At 50.0% G+C, this 22,409-nt stretch overlaps 1 protein-coding gene across 2 annotated transcripts; it reads right to left on the bottom strand.

Moving 5' to 3' along the window:
• Nucleotides 1–1,665: 1,665 nt before the first annotated feature.
• On the bottom strand, nt 1,666–16,759 carry PRELP (proline and arginine rich end leucine rich repeat protein). 2 transcript variants are annotated; one of them, XM_023186992.3, is made up of 3 exons: nt 16,617–16,759; nt 7,169–8,157; nt 1,666–4,602 (listed from the first exon to the last, which is right to left on the bottom strand). In XM_023186992.3, the coding sequence occupies exons 2-3, from the start codon at nt 8,139–8,141 to the stop codon at nt 4,427–4,429; spliced, it is 1,149 nt and encodes a 382-aa protein (XP_023042760.1). In that variant the 5' UTR covers nt 8,142–8,157; nt 16,617–16,759; the 3' UTR covers nt 1,666–4,426. The 2 variants fall into 2 exon arrangements, with proteins under 2 accessions (XP_023042760.1, XP_023042759.1); XM_023186991.3 differs by having other exon boundaries at nt 16,607–16,757.
• Nucleotides 16,760–22,409: the final 5,650 nt, after the last annotated feature.

The raw sequence follows: 22,409 nt of genomic DNA, 5'->3' as shown, positions 1-22,409 counted from the left end.
TCAGGAACCCTCCTGTGTTTTGGAGGACGGGGGTATATCCCCTGCTGAGGGCTTGTAGCTACATAACTCCATGCCCGGAACATGACCCTCTCTTCTTTTTCAGACACACAAGCCCCACAGAGTAGACTCCACACCTTCCTACCTTTGTACTCATGCTGTTTCCCGTCCAGATGGCGTCTTTTTTTCTTTTGTCCACCTGGCAAAACCTGATTTATCCCTTAAGAGCCAGCTCACATGGTAGGAGCCTTTCTGGTTTTCCTCAGGTAGAGGGAAAAGCCCTCTCCTCTATGCTGTTCATACACAGCGTTATTACAAACGCTTAGGACACAGAGGTATCCAGAGGTATGCATTCATGGATTTCTTTCCCTTTACCAAGGTAGAGTTCCTCAGGGCTGTGCCGCTGTGTATATTACCCATCGTTGAATGCTTACAGGGGGACCTGGCATGTGACCGATGTCTGCTGAACATCTGTGAAGTGAACCGAAGTAGATGTTTAGTAGCCAGGCAGCAGCAGCGAGGGCGTCACCTGGCAGTTCTCTTCTAAAGAAGATGGTGTAGGCTGGGAGGGTCAGGAACCCCACTTTTGCACCAACCTTCCCTTGGAAGAGAGGACACCCTGTTCTAACCCTTCTGTGGACTTCCGCATGGCATGTAGACCATTCCAGATGACTTGGCTCTATGTTCTCTGCCCTCGAGACACCTCTTTTACTGTTTTGTATGCACACTACATCTCCCCAGTTAGTCTGTAAGCTTCACTTGGGCAGGAAAGACGACCGTTTTGTGTCTTTCTGTGTCTGCCTCGGTACAGAGCTCCTGGGAGACCCCCAACAATTTAGTACGTGTGGGTTGAAAGAACTTGAGGCTTTGGGTTTCAAATGCAGTTGTTAAATTTCTGGTCTGACTTTAGGAATATATATATAGATATTTGGTCTGTGTGTGGGCAGTCTTGTGGAATTGAGGATTAATTTTTCATGAGGCTTGTGAGTTTGGGAGAGATCCTCCAAGAAAAGGCTTTGGGGCTCGGCACAGTGGCTCACACCTGTAATCCCAGCACTTTGGGGAGGCCAAGGTGGGAGGATCACTTGAGGCCAGGAGTTCCAGACCAGCCTGGGCAACATAATGAGACCCTGCCTTTATTAAAAAATATGAAGAAAAAAGAAAGAAAAGGCTTTAGGATAGCTTTCATAGGAATTTCTTAAGAATATAATCTTTTCTCCACTCATTTTGTTAGAGCAAGTAAGAGGCTTTGGGGCTTGGCATGGTGGCTCAACGGTAGGGGGTGGGTGGCAAGGTGACTTTATTTATATTTTTATTTATTTATTTTGAGATGAAGTCTCATTTTGTCTGCTAGGCTGGAGTGCAGTGGTGCAATCTCGGCTTACTGCAACTTCTGCCTCCCGGGTTCAAGCAATTATCCTGCCTCAGCCTCCCAAGTAGTTGGGACTACAGGCATGCACCACTACACCCGGCCAAATTTTGTATTTTGAGAAGAGAAGGGGTTTCACTATGTTGGCCAGGCTGGTCTTGAACTCCTGACCTCAGGCAATCTGCCCGCTTTGGCCTCCCAAAGTGCTGGGATTACAGGCATGAGCCACCATGCCCAGCCGGCAAGATGACTTTAAAGTGTTATTCTTGACCTTTTCACACCGTCGAGTTCAAGCAGGGTGTTTTTCATATTACTTTATTTCCTCTACTGTGAAGCGTGTTGAAATGTGGAAGTTATTTCACAAAGTTAACACGGTCTTCAAGAGAGAAGAGATATACGTGCAGAGTACACATGTACACCTACATACACACCTGTATATGTCGATGACAACAGCATGGAGGGAATGAACTTGTGCATGGAGAAGGGGGCTTTTTTAAACTCAAAAGAAACCAGCCCATTGTGTGTGTGTTTGGGGGAGGGGAGCCTGTAAAGCCAATTTACCTTGCATCCCCTTTGGCTTAGAGCTGCAGAGGGCGATGGAGAGCAGACATAGTCTAGATTGGGCAGTGGGATGAATGTGATTGCGTTGCTGCTAAATGAGTCTGGGTTTGCAGGATGGAGGGAATGACCTCTCCCCTGAGGGCCTCATCAAAGGGGCTGAGGTTGCAAGCTGTGAATAAGATGCAGAAGGAGCTCTTATCCAGGCCGAAGCACCAGGTTGCTTTCGGCCATAACGCACCATAACGCATGGACTTTAAGCAGGAGCCTTGGAGAAACCAGCTGCAGCTAGAAAAGAATGCGGCGATTGTAGTGGAGCACGGGGGAAGGAGGCTATGATGAAATGGGCCCTATTTTCCATAATTAGCAAAAGAGAGAGGCGAGAAGGAGCATAATGGGAATTTCTTGAAGTCAGGGACCCAGCTTAATCCAATTTCTTAAAAACCTCTGGAACATTTTTCATCCTAACTTGGGGTGGGCACTGTGTCTTACTCATTTCTAGAACATCCATCCCCTGTGCCTCCCACCAACATACACACGTAGGGGGCTAAGAAGGGGCAGCATCCCTTGGAGGAAGTCAGGGGGGAAGGTGAAGTCGAGGCAGCCTTGTCTGGACCGGGTTCCACTTGGAGACCTGCCAAGCCGCTCACCTGGGCCAGGCATGGAGGGTGGGGAAGCCTCTAGGGGAGAGACAGTCCATACAGAAAATAAATTACTCAAGGGAAGGGGCAAATATTTAGGACTTGTCCTGCATTCGAGTATGATTTAAGGTGTGGAGCCCCAGACTCAGAAGATGAGCGCAGGAGGGACCTCAGAGGAACACCTTTTTTTTTTTCTTTTTTGAGACGGAGTCTCACTCTGTCGCCCAAGCTGGAGTGCAGTGGCACAATCCCGGCTCACTGCAACCTCCGCCTCCCGGGCTCAAGCGATTCTCCCGCCTCAGCCTCCTAGTAGCTGGGATTACAGGCACGCGCCACTACACCTGGCTAATTTTTTTTTGTATTTTAGTAGAGACGGGGGTGGGGTGGGGGGGGGGGGGGTTCCCCTGTTTGCCCAGGTGGTTTCGAACTCCTGAGCTCAGGCAATAATCCGCCCGCCTCGGCCTCCCAAAGTGCTGGGATTACAGACCTGAGCCACCACGTCCGGGCAGGAGCATCTTATCCACCTCCTCGGTTTACAGATGAGGGAGCTGAGAAGGAACCCGGAAAGGGCATACAACAAACGGGAACCGATTGTGTCCTCACCTGGGCTCACTCACGATGGGAATGAGCCCAGCCTGGGGACGTTTGTGCCCGTTAGACCTTAGAGGAGAGCGACACCATACATACGGCCCACGGTTATTCCATGTTGGGACCCCACTGGCCTCCTCCACCGAGGAAAATCACCCCAGGAAGAGGGCCAGGCGGAAGACTGGGGCCAGCTGTTACCTCCACCAACCACTAGGTGGCACCCACGCGTCTGTCTCCGGGGAGGAGGCGCATTTTCAAACGTGGAGGGGCTTCTGGGAGATGTCCAGGTGCTCCGCCCCTTCTTCCCTGTTTCTCAGGAGCCGCCTCCCGGGGGTGGAAAAGGCTGGGCCGCGCACACTGATGGAGAACAGATGGCGGGGGCGGGGCTGCTGCCTCTTCCCTCCCCCGCCCCCACACAAACACTGTGAACGCTGCTCTCTAAACCCGAGGTTGGGCAAGGGGGCCGCAGGACCCATCGACGCCACGCGGGCCCATCCGGGCTTGAACCCCTCCCCTCTCCCATGGCTGCTTCCTAGTTCCTTGGGCCATTCTTCTCCTTGGCTGTTCCCTCTGAGGCCCAGCCAGGAGAGTGTGTGCTATGTTCACTCTGGAACAGAAGGGGTCCCCCTGCGCATCCCTGTGACCTGCTGGCCAGATGCAGGCCCCTGCGGGAGCCCTGACCCTGCACCCCACCTCCGTCATTCCCTCGCTCCTCCTTCCCGGAGACCCGGGCCAGCAGGGCCAGGGCGATGTCTGGTGCCGGGGAACCGGGCGGCGGAGCAGCAGCTTTGCCAGAAGGGATCCTTGGCCCAGGAGAACTGGGTTTCTCGGCCTGTTTGAGCCAGAGCTGCCCAAGATGGAGGAGTCCCCAGGGGGACTTTCTGAACCTCCGGGCTGCTTGCTCGGCCAGGACCAAGATCAGATGTCAGTCCACGGCCCAGATGTACTCAGGAGTGGCGGGTGGGGGAGGAGAGGGAAGGGGACACCAAGTCTTTAGACACATCTGTGTTTCTGGAACAAAGGGAAACCACAGAAGGCCAGGAGTTTGGGTGTGCACTGGGTGTCTTTCAACTGGGTGGGACCAAACCGAGCCCTTGGAAGTCTCGCTCCTGAGGCTGCAGAAGAATAGATGGTTTTTCCCTGCCTCGAGGGTGGGATAAGGGAGGCAAAGCTGGGAGCAAGAAAGGGAGAGAGAGAAAATGAATGGCGGGCACAGGCGCCTGGGCCCCAGCCTTCAAGTGCGGTCAGAGCAGATCCGGTGGCGGAGTAGGGCCTAGATGACCACGGACTGCAGGAGGCGGAAGCACATCATGAGGTCCAGCGGGATGGGCGGCTTCAGGTAGTTCCCATCCAGCCGCAGGTAGCGCAGGTGTGGAACGTTCTCCAGGTCCGAGGAGAAGTCATGGAACGCCACTAGGTTGTTGGGGCAAATCTGGGTTCCGTTGATTTCTAAGGAAAAAGAAGACGAGAAATCAGCGGGGAGTGGAGGCTGGCGGCCAAGATGAGGAAGCGGAAGGGGGAGGACACCCGAGAGCAAGGACTGTAGACTTCTCTCTGAAACTGGCTAGCTTTGGGAATGTGTGATCATAGATGAGCTGCCTTGACCTCCAGACTCAGTTTACTCATTTGTAAATTGAGTTAAGTTGGAATTGATCAACAACTGTTATTACAAGTTCACTCTAGAGAATTGGAAGTAAATTTTGAACCGGGCCTTCAAGAATAGGTAGGATTACAACAGGTGGAGACCTGGGGGATGGTGTTCTGATAGAGGAATCTTTGAATGAAGTTGTGGAGGCCAAAATTCTGCTTGTGGGCGAATCTGGGAATAGTAATAGTGCAATGTGGTGTACTAAGGAGAATAAGCTGGGAAGGTAGTTAGGCTTTCAAACAGTCTTTCACTAAGAGGCTTTTGGTCTGTGGTCTGAGGAATGGCAGTGAACAGGACTGTCTTTATGAGAGCAATGTTATTAATAGGATACTTGAACCATGGTATCCTGGAGTGTTAAATCTGGAAGGGTCCTTAGGGATCCCTATGTTCAGGTTTATGCTGTACAAAGATGAATCTGGCTACAGTGTGGAGAAGCTATGGAGTAAGGTGAGATCTGAAGCCAGCAGATGGATGTGAAAATCACTCTGCAGGTTTTCCTTTGAATTGGATGTGAGACATGAGGATGGGCAAAAGATGGTAACTGAAACAGGGATGACAGGAAGAGGAAAGAGGGTCTGGGGAGAGCTCTGGAGCCCCAGGGACATGATGAGCCTACTGATTCTGAAGGGTCTGTGGCCTGAGATTCCATTTCCTCCATCACATCTTGTTAGATGCCGGTGGCACCAGGCATGCCAGCATTTAAATGAACTGTTTTATTCTCCCTAAGCCTTGTCTCACTTATTTATGGAGGAGGAGGAGAAGGAGGAAGAGTAGGCATCACCTTCATTGTAATTGTCTTCCTCTTCCTTTTCCTCCTCTTTCTCCTTCACCATTGGAGTAGCAGAAGTGCCCTGACACAGGGGTTTTCTCTTATGAGCTTGGGGCTGGCTGTTGCCTATCCACACTGATGCTGAGTTCTTCAATCTGTGAAATGGTAAGAGTGGTGCCTGCCCTGTAATCAGGGGAGAGAATGTTGGCAAAGGCATTTTGCAAGCTGTTTGAGGACAGTACCAGTGGCAGCATTATGGTCATTGTGAAGAACGTAATTGTCACACTGACCTAGGCCCCACTCAGCCCATTCTGTCTGTGAAAGACACAGGAGACAGGCTGGATGGGGTGGGCCCATGTGGCTGAGGTGTGAGTTCTCTCACTTCAACCTTAGAAGGCTGGGATATCTTCTAGCAACCTGTTCTTCCATAATCTGGTAGAGACCTATCAGCCATTTATTAATCAAGGTATCCTTTCTGTCTGTATTTCGGCCTCATAGCTTCCTGGGGGTAATGTGTTTTATTTTAGTGTACTGTCTCCAGGGTAAAATTAGACAGTCTTCCCCTTTTCACTTTTTTTTTTTTTTTTTGTAAGATTAAAAAAAAATCCTCCCCTACTTCTTGAAATTATCCCAAATGAGTGAACAAATCTATTCGCCCATTGTTGGTGTCGGTAGAGACACCAACAATCTCCCTCTCATTCTTTGGCTTGGAACCTAAGGATCCCCAAATATCTTTCTAAGGGTCCTTCTCTTCTCCCTGAATCCCTCTCTTTCCTTCTGCTGCTGCATCCCTTGTGTGAATGTAGGCTGATTTTGTTCAAGGACCAGAAAATATTATTTCACTTCTAAAACTTTCTGCTGATGCTCTACTCAGAGTTGAAATTTTTGATTGAAGCAAAACTGCAACTTCCAACCTCCTCTCCTGGGCTGCAACTGATACTCCAAGTTCAGGACCCTATAAATGTCAGTCAGGCAAACTCTCCCTTAAGTCCACCTAAACATTGCACCCTTCCAGATAGATTCAGAAAGCACCAGCATACAGACCTTCTTTTCCTGACTGCCACGTTTTTACCAGTTGCGTATCCTGAATAAAAACCCAGGCTCAGGGTTGGGAAGAAGCATCCTCCCACAGGGGCAGGTTTCTGCAGAGGGCCGGCCCAGGACATTTCAGGATAGGTATTAAAATGTCTCTTTTCTGTCTTTAGTATAATGTCCAGGAGTATATTCCATGTCTACCCTACCTATAGATCCAGTTGCCAAGGAACTGGGACTGAGGAAGAATGGAGGAAGAAAACCTATGACCCTCCAGGTGTGGTATTCTGGGCACTTTCTCCATATTAAACTATTACATCCTCATATCACCTTCGTGATAGAAGGTATTATTACCATTCTCACTTTACAGATGAGGAAACTTCCCAGAGAGGTCAAATATCTTTTCAAGGTCGCCCAGATAGCAAGTGGCAAGGCCATAAATTGAAGTCCAGTGCCAAAGTGGATGCTTTTTGTACCACCCCACCCTGAGACTCCCTAGAGAGGGTGGAGGCGCTACACAAGCCAACATCCTTGCCTTCGGCCCCGCCCTGGCCCACCCCACTCACTCTCGATGCTGTTGTTGTTGAGGTACAGGTGTTCCAGCCTGTTGTTGATTGCGGGCACACTGCTGATCCTGTTGTGCGACAGGTGGAGCACGAGCAGGTTGGAGATGTTAAAGGAGTTCTTGGGGAGTCCCCTGTCTGTCAGCTTGTTGTAGTTAAGCCGAATGAAGGCAAGATTGGGAAAACTCTTGAAATATCCGTTAGGGATGGTCTCAATCTTGTTGCTGTCCAGGTAGAGCTGGTGAATGGCGGTAGGGACCCTGGGCGGCATCTTTCTCAGGATATTGTGGGCCAGGTTGAGCTGCATGAGGTTCTTGAGGCCCTGGAAAGTGTCGGGCTTGAAGACGCCGTCGCTCAGCCTGTTATGCTGGAGATCCAGGAGCAGCAGGTTCTCCAGCTTGCTGAAGACACCAGGTGGGATTCTGGAGATGTGGTTCTGGCTCAGCCTCAACTGCTCCAGGTTCCGGGGCAGGGCTGAGGGGACCTCTTCCAACTGGTTCTTCTCCATGTAGAGGAACACCAGGCCAGGCAATTTCTCCAGCACCCTCTGGTCTATCTTGCGGATTCGGTTGTTGTCCAGGTTAATCCATCGCAGGCCTGTGGCATTCTGGAAGGACTCCAGCGGGAGCTCAGTGATGAAGTTGTTCTGGAGATAGAGGTAATGGATGCGGGGCGGGATGACAGGGACCTTTCGCAGGTTGCGGCTATCACAGTAGAGGGCAGATGGGAAATCAGGGGGGCAGTAGCACTCGCGAGGACAGTCAGGGAAGACAGATGGAGGGCCTGGAGGGAGGGGAGGAGGCAGGTCTGTTGGCTCTGCTGGTTCATGAGGCTGAGGAAAGCTGGGTGTGGGCCTGGGCCTGGGCCTGGGTCTGCGCCCGGGCCCAGTCCCGGGTCTTGGTCGTCTTGTTGACTGGCCTTGGGCCACTGAGGCCAAGATGAGAAGTGGGAGGAGCCAGCAGAGGGGTGACCTCATGATCCAGGTGATACACCTGCAGGGAGAAGACACAGGAGGTCCTTAGCCTTGGGCCCTCAGTAACTAGATGTCATGTTTTTGAAGCCAGAATTGGGTAGAACTAGAGCTCCAGGGAAGATGGGCAGAGCTCGGGGAGCTGTAGAAGCATCTCCTTGTTTGCCTGTACCCAGCAGGTGAGGGAGTAACAAAGGTTTGAGGCTCTGGATTCCTTGGCCATTGGCTTAGCCACTTGATGTGTTGAGCCTGCTTTGAAGAGGGTAGGGGGCGTGCTGGTAGAAAGCACACTGGGGGCTGGGCGCGGTGGCTCATGCCTGTAATCCCAGCACTTTGGGAGGCTGAGGTGGGCAGATCACGAGGTCAGGAGATCGAGACCATCCTGGCTAACATGGTGAAACATCTTGTTTCTAACAGAGATGTTAGAAACATCTCTACTAAAAATACAAAAAATTAGCTGGGTGTGGTGGAGGGCTCCTGTAGTCCCAGCTACTCCGGAGGCTGAGGCAGGAGAATGGCGTGAACATGGGAGGAGGAGCTTGCAATGAGCTGAGATCACTCCACTGCACTCCAGCCTGGGAGATAGAGTGAGACTCTGTCTCAAAAAAAAAAAAAAAAAAAAAAAAGCACATTGGGGCTGGGGCTGGGGCAGTGATGTGCACACCTGTAATCCCAGCACTTTGGGAGACCAAGGCAGGTGGATCACTTGAGGTCAGGAGTTCGAGATCAGCCTGGCCAACATGGAGAAACCCCGTCTCTACTAAATACAAAAAATTAGGGTGTGGTGGTGGACACCTGTAATCCCAGCTACTTGGGAGGCTGAGGCAGGAGAATCTCTTGAACCCAGGAGGAGGTTGCAGTGAGCCGAGATTGCACCAATGCACTCCAGCCTGGGCAACAAGAACAAAACTCTGTCAAAAAAAAAAAAAAAAGAAAGAAAGAAAGAAAGAAAGGACACTGGACTTGGAGTCAGGAGACCTGGGGCTTATCAGAGAAGATCCTTAACCACTCTGGCCCTCAGTCCTCCCATTCACAGGCTGAGAAAATCATCAGTGTCTTCATGAGAGGGATATTAGGATGTATGAACATCCTAATGGATGTATGAACCATAGTCCATAGTTAGGACTATGTACCATAGTCCTGGTTAAATCCAGAAAAGTCCTTAAAGATCCCATAACATAGTGGTTTTCCAACTCTGCCTTCATTTCTGTGGAGCACCCCTGTGGGGAGGAGATTGAGGAGATGGCCCTGGGGTACCTTCAACCCATCCCTGTGCCAACCTCAGCAGCTCTCTTTTTAAAAAACCTATTATATATAATGAGGTTTACCCAAAGCATTCATTTGGTGTGGGGAGGGAGGGGGACATGTTTCTTTGCTGAAAATGGCTTGAAATCCACCAATCAACTGCAGACCCCACCGTTTACAAAACTGAGGACTGGAGGGAAGAAGTGGCTTGCCAAGGCCAGGATGCTATTTAACAGCAGACCCAGGACAAGAACCAAGGCCTCCTCCCTTCCAGAGGAGAGCTAGTGGGATCTTGGGAAGGGAGGGAAGTGCTGCCAACACCTTTGCATCCACCCTGGCTCATAGATGCTCTGGGCCTCCTCACCCCTCTCCCTACTCCCTGCACTTGGCTCAGAGAAGGCTCGTCTTTGCCATTGGGAAACATGCCAAGAATGTCTCCCCAGATGTGGAGGCTCCCAGGAAAATAAACAGGGAAGGGACTGAAAGATGTGGAGAAAACACTTTCCTTTCTTTTGATCAGATATTGCTTCTCCCATATCCTTTGGAGTTGGTGGTATTGAGGTGGGATATCAAGAAGAACCTCCCACTAGCCTCAGTGACATTGAAATATGCAGCTGAAGGATGTTTTGGTGTTGCCTTCCTTCCCGTTGGCCCTGATGACCCTCCAGATAAGGCCATGTGGTTTGAGTTGAACTGAAACTGGGGAAATAACAACAGACTCATGATTGCAGACAGAAATAGGCAGCTCCCACGGGCATCCCCCTGACCTAGGCTAGGAAGGGTCCCTGGAGGGGATGCCCTATACCTTCCCCTCTCCAAGGCTATCATTCCTATGACACCCCCAGCCGGGATCCACATTCTCACATTGCTTCAACTGGCCCTCCTTGCCTCTTCCTCAGAATTGGGGTGCCCCTTCCACTGCTTCGAGGTCTGGACACACTGGGGATAGAAGCTTCTCTGAGATAGGGTGGGCTGGAGTATGTCCCCAGCTTGCGTCTGGACCCTGTGATCACTGTGCTGATTCAGACACTCTGCCTCTCCTGCCTTCCCTCTGAACCCATGTCAGCTTCGACTCTTTTCTTGCTTGACCCAGTGCCTGGCTCCTTGCTGGCTTTGATCAAAGGAAGACAACAGAAGCCACTCACAGCTGCTAAATTCTAGGACAGATGCTCAGGAGAAGCTGAATGTGACAAGAACCTGGAAAGAGAAGAGCTTAGCTATGGATGGGTGGAGGGTGTCTCACCGCAGCTTATGCACATGGACACACACACACACACACCCTTGACCCCCCAGTCTGCACACTCTCACACACCCCTCTCCAGGTCCCATCACATAAGCAAACTCACTCACTTATCCTCTGTGTGCATATGTGAGCCCTTATGCAATACACTGAGTATCGGAAGGAAAGAAGGAAGGCAGGAGGGAAGGAAGGCAGAGACTGTCCTTCAGCCTCTATTGCTTCTCCACCTCCCTCTAAGGTGGTCTCTTCCAAGGCAGGCCTCTCCAAGGGGGTCTGGAAGGCCATTTTCCCTGGCCTCCTATCACAAAGGATCTTGCAGTTAGGTTTTTGGCTTAATCTGTTAAGGATGTAACATTCTCAGAGATACATTGCAAGGATGAAAAAGAGAAGGCATTAATTGCAAAACTTTAAGCTTGAGTCTTGTTGGCTGAACCCCACTTCACTTGTAATTGGTGAACTATGAATTAACATTGTGTAAGTTCTGTTATTTTCTGGAAAACAGAACAGTCATCTTGCATATAAATTAAGGGAGTGGTTAAAGCATTAGTATTCTAAAACAAACCTTTCTAAAAGCCTCAATTTTTATGACCCTGATTAAAAAAAAGTATTTTCTAATCACCCAGAAGCCTAGAAATGAGCAAGAAATCTTTCGTACTGTGAGAAGCCCTGTCCCAAGGAGGCTCCCAGCACTGGTGGGGTTTTCCTGTATCCCTTCATTGCCTTTGTCACTGAAAGCATATGCCAGAGACTGGGCACCAATTTCCCCAGGGCTTCCAGCAAAAGCAGTGAGGCATTGTGGCTGTGACTTGTGCTGGGGTGGGTGGGGGGGGGGGGGTTCCTTGGCTCAGTGCCAGGGCAGCCTGGTCTTCATCGTCAGGGGTGAGAGGAACAGGCAGGTCACTCATAGCTCCAGCCGGCAGGCTAACCACGCACGCCTTCTCATCTACAGTGAACACAGGCCTTCCTCATCCCCGTGTGCAGCACCAGACCCTTTGGTAACTTGTCTTTTCACTAGTCCTCTGATCTGTTTACATTCCAAACCTCTGGGCCTACCCAAGCTGCTCCCAGAGCCAATAGGAGGTTCCCCAGGAAACGCTCCCAGGAGCAAGTTATGTGGGGAAGCTGAACGTGCTCTCCTCCCCTTCCCTCAGCCCCAGGGCTGAATCAGAACCCTTCCAAGTGCAGGGATGCTTCTCTCTTAAGGAAATAGCGTTCATTTCTAAGGCTTTTCTCGTGGGGTGATGCCTCTTCCTGCTGGAGCTTTGCCGTGAGGCAGGATGAGAAGTTGTGACAGCTGACAGCACAGCCATTCTCTCTGGCAGGGCTCCGTGATGTCCTAGGTCTCTAAAACCAGAATCCATGTGACAGACTGAGGGTACCTGGACTCCATGGGTAGTCATAGTCCCTCCTACAAAGCCTCAGAGCCTCACTCTATACTCCTGCCTTCTAGAAAATTCTGTCCAATCATAAGATTCCTTAGGATGGGTCTGTGTGTGTTTTTAAATTTTTCTTATGCTTTCGCAAGTGCACCTCTCCACCCACAGCTTTCTACTGGGCTCTGCTCATTGCTCAATCAGTGAAGGTTTGTTGACCACCTACAACAGCCAACTGCATGCAGTTCTGCTCTCCACCATCAGTTCTGGAAAAGCTGCTGCTTAATGGAAGAGAAAAGCAATGCTTTGCCCAACCCAACACTCACTCTCTACATTTGAGAACGTTTCCTAAGAGAATTTTAATTTCTTTTTTTTCTTTTTTCACTTTAAACAAAAATGAGATGGGGGTCTCACTATTTGCCCCAGCTGGTCTTGAACTCCTAAGCTCAAGTGGTCCTCCCACCTCGGCCTTTCAAATTGCTGGGATTACAGGTGTGAGCCACTGTGCCCAGCCCCTAAGAGAGTTTTAAATTCTAATTTCAATTCCAATTATTGTGGATCTGGGCTTGACTCCTGGCTCTGACTCTCCAACCCAGGCTTCTCATCTGTGTGAGGATCAAATGAGATCATGCATTTGAAGGCATGTTATAAAGTGCAAAATACCTGCAAGTGGCAGAGGCTTACTTACTCATCTATTTGTTTATAAAGAGCAGATTATCCAGAGAGACGCTTTGATTTTTTTTTTTTTTTTTTTTTTTGGTGATACAGGGTCTCCCTTTGATCAGGCTAAAGTGCAGTAGTGCAATCACAGCTCACTACAGCCTTAACCTCTCTGGGCTCAGGTGATCCTCCCATCACAGCATCCTGAGTAGCTGGGACTACAGGCATGCGCTACCACACCAGGCTAATTTTTGTCTTTTTTGTAGAGATGGGGTTTTACCATGTTGCCCAGGCTGGTCCCAAACCCCTGAGCTCAAGTGATCTGCTCACCTCAGTCTCCCAAAGTGCTGGGATTACAGGTGTGAGCCACAGCGCCCCCATGGACTCCTTGATTTTTAAAGTGGGATAGCCCCCTTCCCTATCTCTCTCATTAATTTACTGTTAAAACCCAGGACTGGTGGAATGTTTCTGCTCAGAGCAGGGATGGGTGGAAGTCCTGATGGATTGGTCAAGTCATTAGGAGCAGCTATTTAAGGCTAATTGGCTTTGTATGGAGAGGTTGAGGTTGGGCTGGGAATGAGGTTGGGTTTGTCTCCCAGGGCTAGGCAGGGTTAGCAGCAGGGTTACTCTGCACTCTGAGCTGGCATTCTTCTTACTTGTCAGATCTCCTGTCTAATTGGTCACCCCTAGGCCTCCATGCCTTGACCCAGAGCTACCCTGCAGTAGAGAATGGGGCTGCTTCTGACCCAGCACTGTGCCTGTGAACATTGGAACATCCCTCTCTCTTTTTTCCCTTCTTTCTGTTCTCAACCTAGATGTTGAAAGCCATCCTGCTCTCTTTATCTCTTCCTGTAGTCCAGAAGGGGGTTGAAAGCAGGGAGAATCAAGCAGTCTTTGCCCATTTATGAGCACAGTTAGCAGAGGAGTGAGCCTGAGGCCCTTTCAAGGCCCCCATTAGGACTGATATGGTCCTGAGATAACAAAGCAGCCTTATGGGGCGTGATGACTTCAAGACACCCCTTTCTAGGAAGGTGAAATGATAGAAGGATGAGCTTGCCTGGGGCAGTGGGAGGAGAGTCTGCTAGGTGCATACTAGTTAGAAGAGAAGATTCTCGCCCCTCCACCACTACCTAGTGATGTGAACCCCGTTCTGGGCCTCAGTTTTCTTATCTGTAAAATGGGAATAACAGAATCTTCCCTATACCTATATTCCTTACCCAGTTGTCAGAAGCAAGTGTGGTTAGCAGCTTTAAAATGCACTGCAGATCAAAAAGTGCTAAAAATAAAAATAACACTATTATGGAGAGACCATCTGTCTCCCCAGTGTCTACCACAAGGCAAAGTGTAAACAGAATGAAGATTTTCTGGCCTCAGGCCACTAGTCTAGAAGAGCAAGTTTTCCATTCTGAGTGGTGGGGAAGAAACCAGGGTGAGACGACTTTTCTCTGACAGCCTGCCACCTACCATATCCTTCTCTGCCCCGCTCCCCCAGCATCTCCAACCCTTGAAGAAAGCCTAGAAGAGTGTGTCTGATGCCTTGAGTAGTTATAGATCTGAGACCCAACCCTGCAGTTCTTCAGATGCTTAGCTGGGTAGGCTTAGGCAAAGCAATTGCTTTTCTCCTCTGTAAAATGGGCATATTAACACATTCTTTTCTGTTTTGAGAGTTAAATGAGTCAATACATGCAAAGTGAGTGTTCTGTGAATGTTAAGGTTTTGTTGATACTATTTCAAAGTAATGGGGTCTCTTTCCCTCCAGCCTGGCTAGAGGGCAGCCCCCATGCACTGCTCAAAGGCAGGGATCCTTGCGGGTGGGGTACCAGCTCTTCCACACAGAGCAACTTCCTGCCCTTTGTGGCTTTGTGAGATCACACTTGGGTCTCAGAAACAACTAATCGAGCGAGGAGACTCTGGAAGCCCCCAGCCACCTAGGGAAAGCTTGTTCTGTCTTTCTTTTTTTGTCTTTTTTTTTTTTTTGTCTTTCAAAATGGCTTTATCATTTTGCCTTCCCACCAGCAGTAAATGAGAGTTCCTGTCATTCACCACCTTCTCACCCATGTGTTCTGCAACAGGTGAGGGGATACTGGCCAGAGAAGGTGCAAGTCTGCCTTCTTCAGCAGGCCGTGGAGTTCCACTGTGATTCCTGACTTCTCCCAGCCTTTTGCACCCAGCTTTTCGCCCCTTCCAGCCTTGAAATGCTTCACTCACATGCCCGATAAATGGGGTTGCCCACGAGGGAGGTGGAGGGGGAATGAAGAAAGTGTTCGGCCCACCCTCTGTGAGAGCCCAGACAGGCGGCTGCTGGGCAGGAGGAGCAGGTACCTAGAAGCGTCAGGGGAAGAGCCCAGCACGTGCTCCTGGGGTCCTGCGGCAGGCAGATGAGCAAGTGAGGGGAAACAGAAGCTCTGTGGAGCCATCTTGGGGGAACTTTCTGACCGGAATGTTCCTCTGCGGTATATATGGCTGCTTGTGCTTGCAAGGAGGAGAGAGGGAGACAGCTCTACCCTGTTTACTCCCACTCCCCAAAAAAAGGGATGGCCTATTTGGGACACTCTGGAGCTCCTTTTCCAGGACACGGTCCTTCTGCCCAGCTAACACTGCCAGAGTCTTGGGCTTAAAAATTACAGCAAAGCTCTCTCTCAGGCCCCTGATTCTCAAGCCCTGGTGGACCATCAGAATTTCCTGAAGTATTAAAACGAGACTCCTGGGTCTTGATTCAGTAGATCTGTAGTGAGAGCTGACATCTGTATTTTTAGTAAGCCTTCCACACTCCTCCCTCTCCTGCCCTCAGGTGATTGTGAAGAGGAGCTGTGTGTGGGACCCTGATCTCCCGCCACCCTGCCTGCCTTGGGACAGCCCCTCTCTATTAATGGAGAGGAATGAGCAGGGGAGCAGGAGAGGGGCCACCCTTCAGTTTTCCCCTCCCCAACTGCTTAAGGAACTGCCGCCTTTTTTTTTTCTCCTCTGCCACAGGACCTTTTGCCAACCTGAATGGTTGGAATAATTTCAGAACGGCTTTAAAGAAAAATATTTTTCTGGCTGCCTGCAGGAAAAATAAAAAATAAAAAATGAACTGTCCGCAGAGCTGGGAATTAGGACCTGCAAGGATTGAGAACTGGGTTGCTTTTCTTTCTTTCCAAAAGCCAAGTGGTTTGGACCAGTGAGACAGAGATTCAAAACTGCTGAGAAGACCCTGTGCAGGTTGGAAAAAGCCACTTTTCTCCCGCTCCTACCCAGTCAAGCCCTAAATAATGAAGAAACCCTTCCAGCTCCCACTCTTGCTTATCTCCTCCCTATTCAGCCTGGACTTGGGATGCAAGATTTTCTTCTGGCTCTGCCATCTCAACGGGAAGACATACTTTGCCGTTGTTCTTACAGCTGGGGAGGTGTGTGAAAGGGTGAGAGACAAGATGCGGGAAACGTGTGCCTGTGTGTGTGTGTCCGCTGGTATCTGGTGACGATGCGGTCTAGCTCTGCATGTCAGATGCAGAGGGCAGAGGTGAATGGACAGGATGTCTTCATTTTGTATGGCCATGTGGGGTGGTGGTAGTGAAAGTGCAGCCTCTGTGTGTTGTGTGTGACTTCCACAATGTGTGACAATACACAAAAGGTGCAAAGAAATGGGTTCTGGAGTCCAGTTTCTATGGAAACACCTGATCTGTAGAGACACTTTGTGCAGCGTGGCTCACTGTGCTACAACAAACATCTGTAGCAGGAAAGCTTAACTTTTGCAGCAAGCAAATATAGGGGTATAGAGTGATGAAAAGAGGAGGAAGAGGCTATAGGAAAGAAATTAGGAAGACTAAATTTGAACTCATTTGAGAGGAGAAAGAGGTGGGAGGAAGGAAGGAGTAAGAGGATAGAGACTACATCAGTAAATGGACAGATCAGGAGGAAACTTACTGGATGAAAGATTCTTCCCAGTCTCCTGCCCATCTCCCGACTGGGCTTACCTGCACACACCTGCCTCTCCTCTCAGCTCTGAGTTTAGTCCTCCTCTTCCACCCCCTCCCTTCGGCGGAGCTGTGGCAGCAGAGAGCCAGCTAGAAGATCTGATCTCCCAGTGGTGTGTGCGTGCTTGTGTTTGCCTGACTTTTCTTCCACCAGATCCTATTGGGGTGGGGAGGTTAGCTTAGGGGGAGGGAGGGGCAGATCTTAGGGAGGGAGGGGAGGAGAGGAGGGAGGGGGGAGGGAGGAGAGGAGGGAGGAGGGAGGGAGGAGAGGAGAGGAGAGAGGGAGGGAGCTTGGGAAAGGAGGAATGACAATAAAGTCTTTATTTGGCAGCCAAAACTCCCAAAGACTTCATCCACACACCATTCCCACTAACAGACTCATTTTTAATAACATTTCCTTCTGCTGCTGCCACTTCTGAAGAGGGGTTGTTTGACCCATGTTTGGAAAACAAGCCAAATTAACAGAGGGAAAAGGCATGAAAAGCAACCTCTGTGTGAGCCAGGACCGGATGGCTGGGTCCAGCACTAGCCTGTTTAATTCCTCCTGACAATTGCCTTGCCTTCTGGGGTTGTTGCTCTATGGTGTTAAATTCCTAAATCAGTGAGGGGTTTGGGATGCTTCCTCTGAGCAGTGACATTCTTTCCCTAAGTTATCTTCTCCAGGAGGTTGCAAAGGGAGTGGAGTCTCAGGCTGGCATAGGAGATAACTTGGGTTTGGCTGCCAGAGCTGTTCTGAGAACCAGAGAGGAAGAAGGCTGGCCTGAGTTGCACAGCAAAGTTAAGGCAGAATTAAGATTTAATGTAAGACCTAAAGTCACTGTTCCTAGCTCATGTGGACAATGCAGTGGCTTCTTTCAGCTTCTCTATATCACACTTAGGTGAGATTTAGGGGCTGTGTGGTCATCACACAAAGTGATGGAAAATCAAAATTTCCCCCATGCATATCAACACCCCAGAAGACCCATTCAGGTAATAGCATTACCTCTAACAATCCTCTAACAATGCCCCTCAGTTAAGAAAGCACAACACACTTGCAGTTAAGTAGATGCCCATCAAAATTTCCTGCCATGGCTGGGCATAGTGACTCATGCCTGTAATTTGGGATGAGTGCCTGTAATTTGGGAGGCAGAGGCAGGTAGATCACCTGAGGTCAGGAGTGCCAGACCAACCTGGCCAACGTGGTGAAGCCCTGTCTCTACTGAAAATACAAAAAATTAGCCAGGCATGGTGGCAGGCGCCTGTAATCCCAGCTACTAGGGAGGCTGAGGCAGGGGAATTGCAGAGGCAGATTCTCAGTGAGCCAAGATCGTCCTGCTGCACTCCAGCCTGGGCAACAAGAGTGCGACTCTGTCTCAAAAAAAAAATCCTGCCATCCCAGCTGACTACTTAGAAAATGCAATACGATTTTCTTCTCTATTATTGGTTCCATGGAGAGCTGCAGAGCCCGGTGACAAGGGACTGCCTGCCTACCCTCCCCAATATGGGGTAGAGGACAGAACATTAAAATTAGGGTCTGCAGCCCTGGGCTCAGCCACTCACAAGCTATGTGATCTTAGGTGAATCACTTGATCATGAGGACCCTCAGTTTCCTCATTTATAAAATGTGGATAATATTGACCTCACAGGGTTGGGAAGATTAAATATTGTAAATGTGAGAGCACTTTATAAACTGGGAAGATAGTAGGGTTTAGGAAAGGGATTGTGGTGAATGCTAATCAGCCTAAGAAAAGAAGGAAAAATAAAACCCAGACCTTTCTCCAACCCCCATTCCACCCCAGATCTCATGGCTTCACACCCTGCTGGTGAGGTCTTGCTGGAAGACAGCACAGCTCCTCTCCAGGTTCACATTAACCGTGGCTCTGCCAGGCTGCTCATGCACTTCAGTTCTCATGCAGATGGGATATGGCGTCTTCTGCAGGCCGGGAACATCAGACCTCAGATCTGCTTGTTTCCCTTGGTGTGGTGGGTGGTAGATGATAGAGTGCACAAAAAGACTGGCCGGGCACGGAGACTCATGTCTGTAATCCCAGCACTGTGGGACGCCAAGGCAGGAGGTCAGTTGAGCCCAGGAGTTCAAGACCAGCCTGGGCCACATAGGGGACCCCATTTGTACAAATAATTTAAAAATTAGCTGGGTGTGGTAGTGTGCACCTGAAGTCCCAGCTACTTAGGAGACTGAGGTGAGAGGATTACTGGAGGCCGGGAGACCAAGGCTGCAATGAGCTGATTACGCCACTGCCCTCCAGCCTGGGTCACAGAGCGAGATCCTGTCTCAAAAAATGAGGTGAGCAAAGTACAGTGAGGTGCAGGGAGGATGGGTAGAGTGCCGGTGGGGATAGAGAGACTACAAGGAGTGTGGACTATGGGCAGTGGCAGGGGTATCACCTGTATCCATCTGTATGAGATCCATCCAAATCCCAAGAGTCTATGCCCTTGGGAATGGATGGCCAACTTCCAAGCCCTGACCAAGCCAGTTATCTCCCTTCCCCCCTCTCCTATCTCCCGCATCCCACGCTATGCAGAGAGAATTGGAAGGAAGTATAGATATGGCCAGCAGGATATTCAGAAGTGTCCAGAATAGAGTTTGCTAATCAGTGGCTTGTGGACTTAATATAGCTTGAGTACCTAATTTTTTTTTTTGACAGCACATTAATGTTTTAAAAGTTTTGTGGAAATTTTAAAACATACACATATTTACACAGGATAGTATTAATATCCCCATTACCTAATACCTAGCTTCAACAATTACCAACTCATGGCCAATCTTGTTTCTTCTGTGTTCCACACTCCCACAAATGCTACTGGTATATTTTGAAGCACTGGTTTTTTAAAGAATGGATTTGAACACCTTAGGCAGGACAAGCAATTTCCAGTTCAACACAGTCACCATCCTGGGAGCCAGGGGGCCAGGTTCTTGTCCCGCTGCATGCTATGTGACCTTGAAGATGTCCCTCTCCCTCTCTGACCTCAGTTTACCATTTATAAAACACGAGGTTGTACCAAATGACCTCTGAGTGCTCTTCTGACAATAGTGTGAAGAGAGAGTATAAGGTTTGGGGTTAGGAAACCTGGATTAAGATGTCAACTCTGCTGTTCTCTAGCTACCTGGTGAGCAGGCCGCAGCACCTGAGTCTTGGTTTTCTCATCTGTACTTGGAAGTTAACAACTCTGCCGCATCTCTCTCCCAGGGTACACCCAAGATAACACGGGGATCACCGAAAGCAATGGTAGGGGAGTAGTTTGTGATTCACTGGCGTCATGCACCCTGGGACCATGTGAATCCTCCAGGAAGAGCCTCCTTTACTCTCCTAGTGTCTCGGGGACACCAGTGGTGTGTCTTCAACCCAGGGGAGGTATTTATCTCTTGCTGGTGTGGCCAGAGGACAGTCGCAGGCACATGATGTGAATGCTGGGGCATATGGTGAGCAGTCCAGGTATGCTCATTGCTGCTGCTCCTGCCGCCTGGTCCTGGCAGAGGGCTAGGGGCAGCACGGTTAGGAGGCAGAACGCAGGGAGGGCCAGGCAGCAGAGGGAGGGGACTCTCCAAGACGGTGGATTTCAGCTGCATTTGCAAAGTCGGGACCTGCCCACACTTCCCACCCAGACTGAAATCCATCAGGGGGGCTTACCATTTCTTTGACCCTCACAGTAATTGCTGCCTTGGTTACAAGCAGTGAGTGCTTAAAGCAAGAGAAGAAAGGACGCAATTGTGTAATACTCTTTCCATAGAAGTACAGGAGGGAGGTACTGTACTCAAGCTCCTCACCTCCCCCATGGTGGTCCTGAGACTCTGCCGGGAAGGAGCAGTGTGGGCCTGAAGAGTTTGGCTCTAACTGCTCAGTGGTCATCAGGACCCACAGAGGCTGGCCCTAGATGGACCCTCACCCTGTACTAGTTGAGGCTCCCAGTCCAGGGTGGCTGGGATCTGGGCAAATGCGTAACAGGGGAGAAGCTGTGTAAGTCCTGTGGCAGCCCGTCCCACCCTCCAGCCTGGGGGGCCTGGGTTGCCTGGGGTGAGTGGGCCCCTGCTGGGCAGAGACAGCATCTTGTTCATCATGGTATAACCCACAGCACCCACCAACGGCTTGGCACACCCTGGGTGCTCAGTAGGGGTCTGTTTCATTGAATTTAAGAGGGTTGAACAAGGAGATTCTGTCACCCTCTTTTTTTAAAAAAAGGTTATTATTTTTTGAATAGGTAACACATTCTCTTGATTGAAAATCTAAGAGGTACAAGAGCTTGCACAGGGAAAGTCTTTTTCCTTGCCTGTCCCCTCATCACTCAGTTTCCCCCAGAAGACAGTATGCCAGTTTTTTGTGTCTTCACAGATTTATTTAATGCATATGCTAGTAACAAATAAGCAGCTATGCACTTTTTTTTCACTTAGTGGTACGGGTAGATTTTGAAGATGATCATATTGGTACTTTTGGTGATTGTTTCTCTGCCCCCACCCCCCAATATTTATTTATTTGAGCAGTCTCTCTTGGTGAACATTTGGGCTCCTTTTATTTATTTATTTATTTATTTATTTATTTTTATTTTTTTGAGACGGAGTCTCGCTCTGTCGCCCAGGCTGGAGTGCAGTGGCGTGATCTCCACTCACTGCAAGCTCCGCCTCCCAAGTTCAGGCCATTCTCCTGCCTCAGCTTCCCGTGTAGCTGGGACTACAGGCACCCGCCACCGTGCCCGGCTAGTTTTTGTATTTTTAGTAGAGACGGGGTTTCACCATGTTAGCCAGGATGGTCTCGATCTCCTGACCTCGTGATCCACCCGTCTCAGCCTCCCAAAGTGCTGGGATTACAGATGTGAGCCACTGCTCCCGGCCTTATTTTTTGTTGAGACGGAGTCTCCCTCTTGTCACCAAGCTGGAGTGCAAGGGCGTGATCTCCGCTCACTGCAATCTCCGCCTCCCAGGTTCAAGTGATTCTCCTGCCTCAGCCTCCCAAGTAGCTGGGATTACAGGCGCCCACCACCAAACCTGGCTAATTTTTGTATTTTTAGTAGAGACGGGGTTTCACCATGTTGGCCAGGCAGGTCTTGGTCTCAAACTCTTGACCTCAGGTGATCTTCCCGCCTTGGCCTCCCAAAGTGCCGGGATTATAGGCATGAGCCACCTCGTCTGGCCTGGGCTCCTCTTTTTTTTTTTTTGAGATGGAGTCTTGCTCTGTTGCCCAGGCTGGAGTGCAGTAGCACAATCTCAGTTCATTGCAAGCTCTGCCTCCTGGTTCATGCCATTCTCCTGCCTCAGCCTCCCGAGTACCTGGGATTACAGGCACCTGCCACCACACCCGGTTAATTTTTTGTATTTTTTAGTGGAGACAGGATTTCACTGCGTTAGCCAGGATGGAGGGCTCCTCATTTTTAAGCTATGCAGTGCTGGAGTTGGAGTCTCACAAACTTGGTTGCAGGCCTGGCTCTGCCTCCTCTCCATGCTAACGCGGTGGCCTTGGGCTACACAGCCCTTCCTGAGCCTCAGTTTTCTCCTTTTATGTGTCAGGTATTCAAGGCAGTCCACCAGCTCAGTAGTGACAGAAATACATCTTTATCCTGTCATTTCACTTCTCTAATTTCTGGATCCAAGTGCTCATTTCACCGGGACAGTGGAATACTCCACTTCAGTCCTTGGTACCCGTGGGGGACCACCCAGCAACTTCAGGCAGGTTTATTCAGTGGCAGCCCTAACAGGGATGGAGAGTGTCTGTGGGGAGGGGACGTACATGGCTTCTGGCTGATGCTGCTGCGGGGCACACCCTCCATCCCACTGAGACCCCTTCTGGCCTAGCAGCCCTCTGACACTTCCTAG

Source organism: Piliocolobus tephrosceles, chromosome 1, assembly GCF_002776525.5.
Source record: "Piliocolobus tephrosceles isolate RC106 chromosome 1, ASM277652v3, whole genome shotgun sequence".
NCBI lineage: Eukaryota > Metazoa > Chordata > Mammalia > Primates > Cercopithecidae > Piliocolobus > Piliocolobus tephrosceles.
Note: the sequence above shows the minus strand (reverse complement) of the source record. Positions and strands in the feature narration are given on the sequence as shown.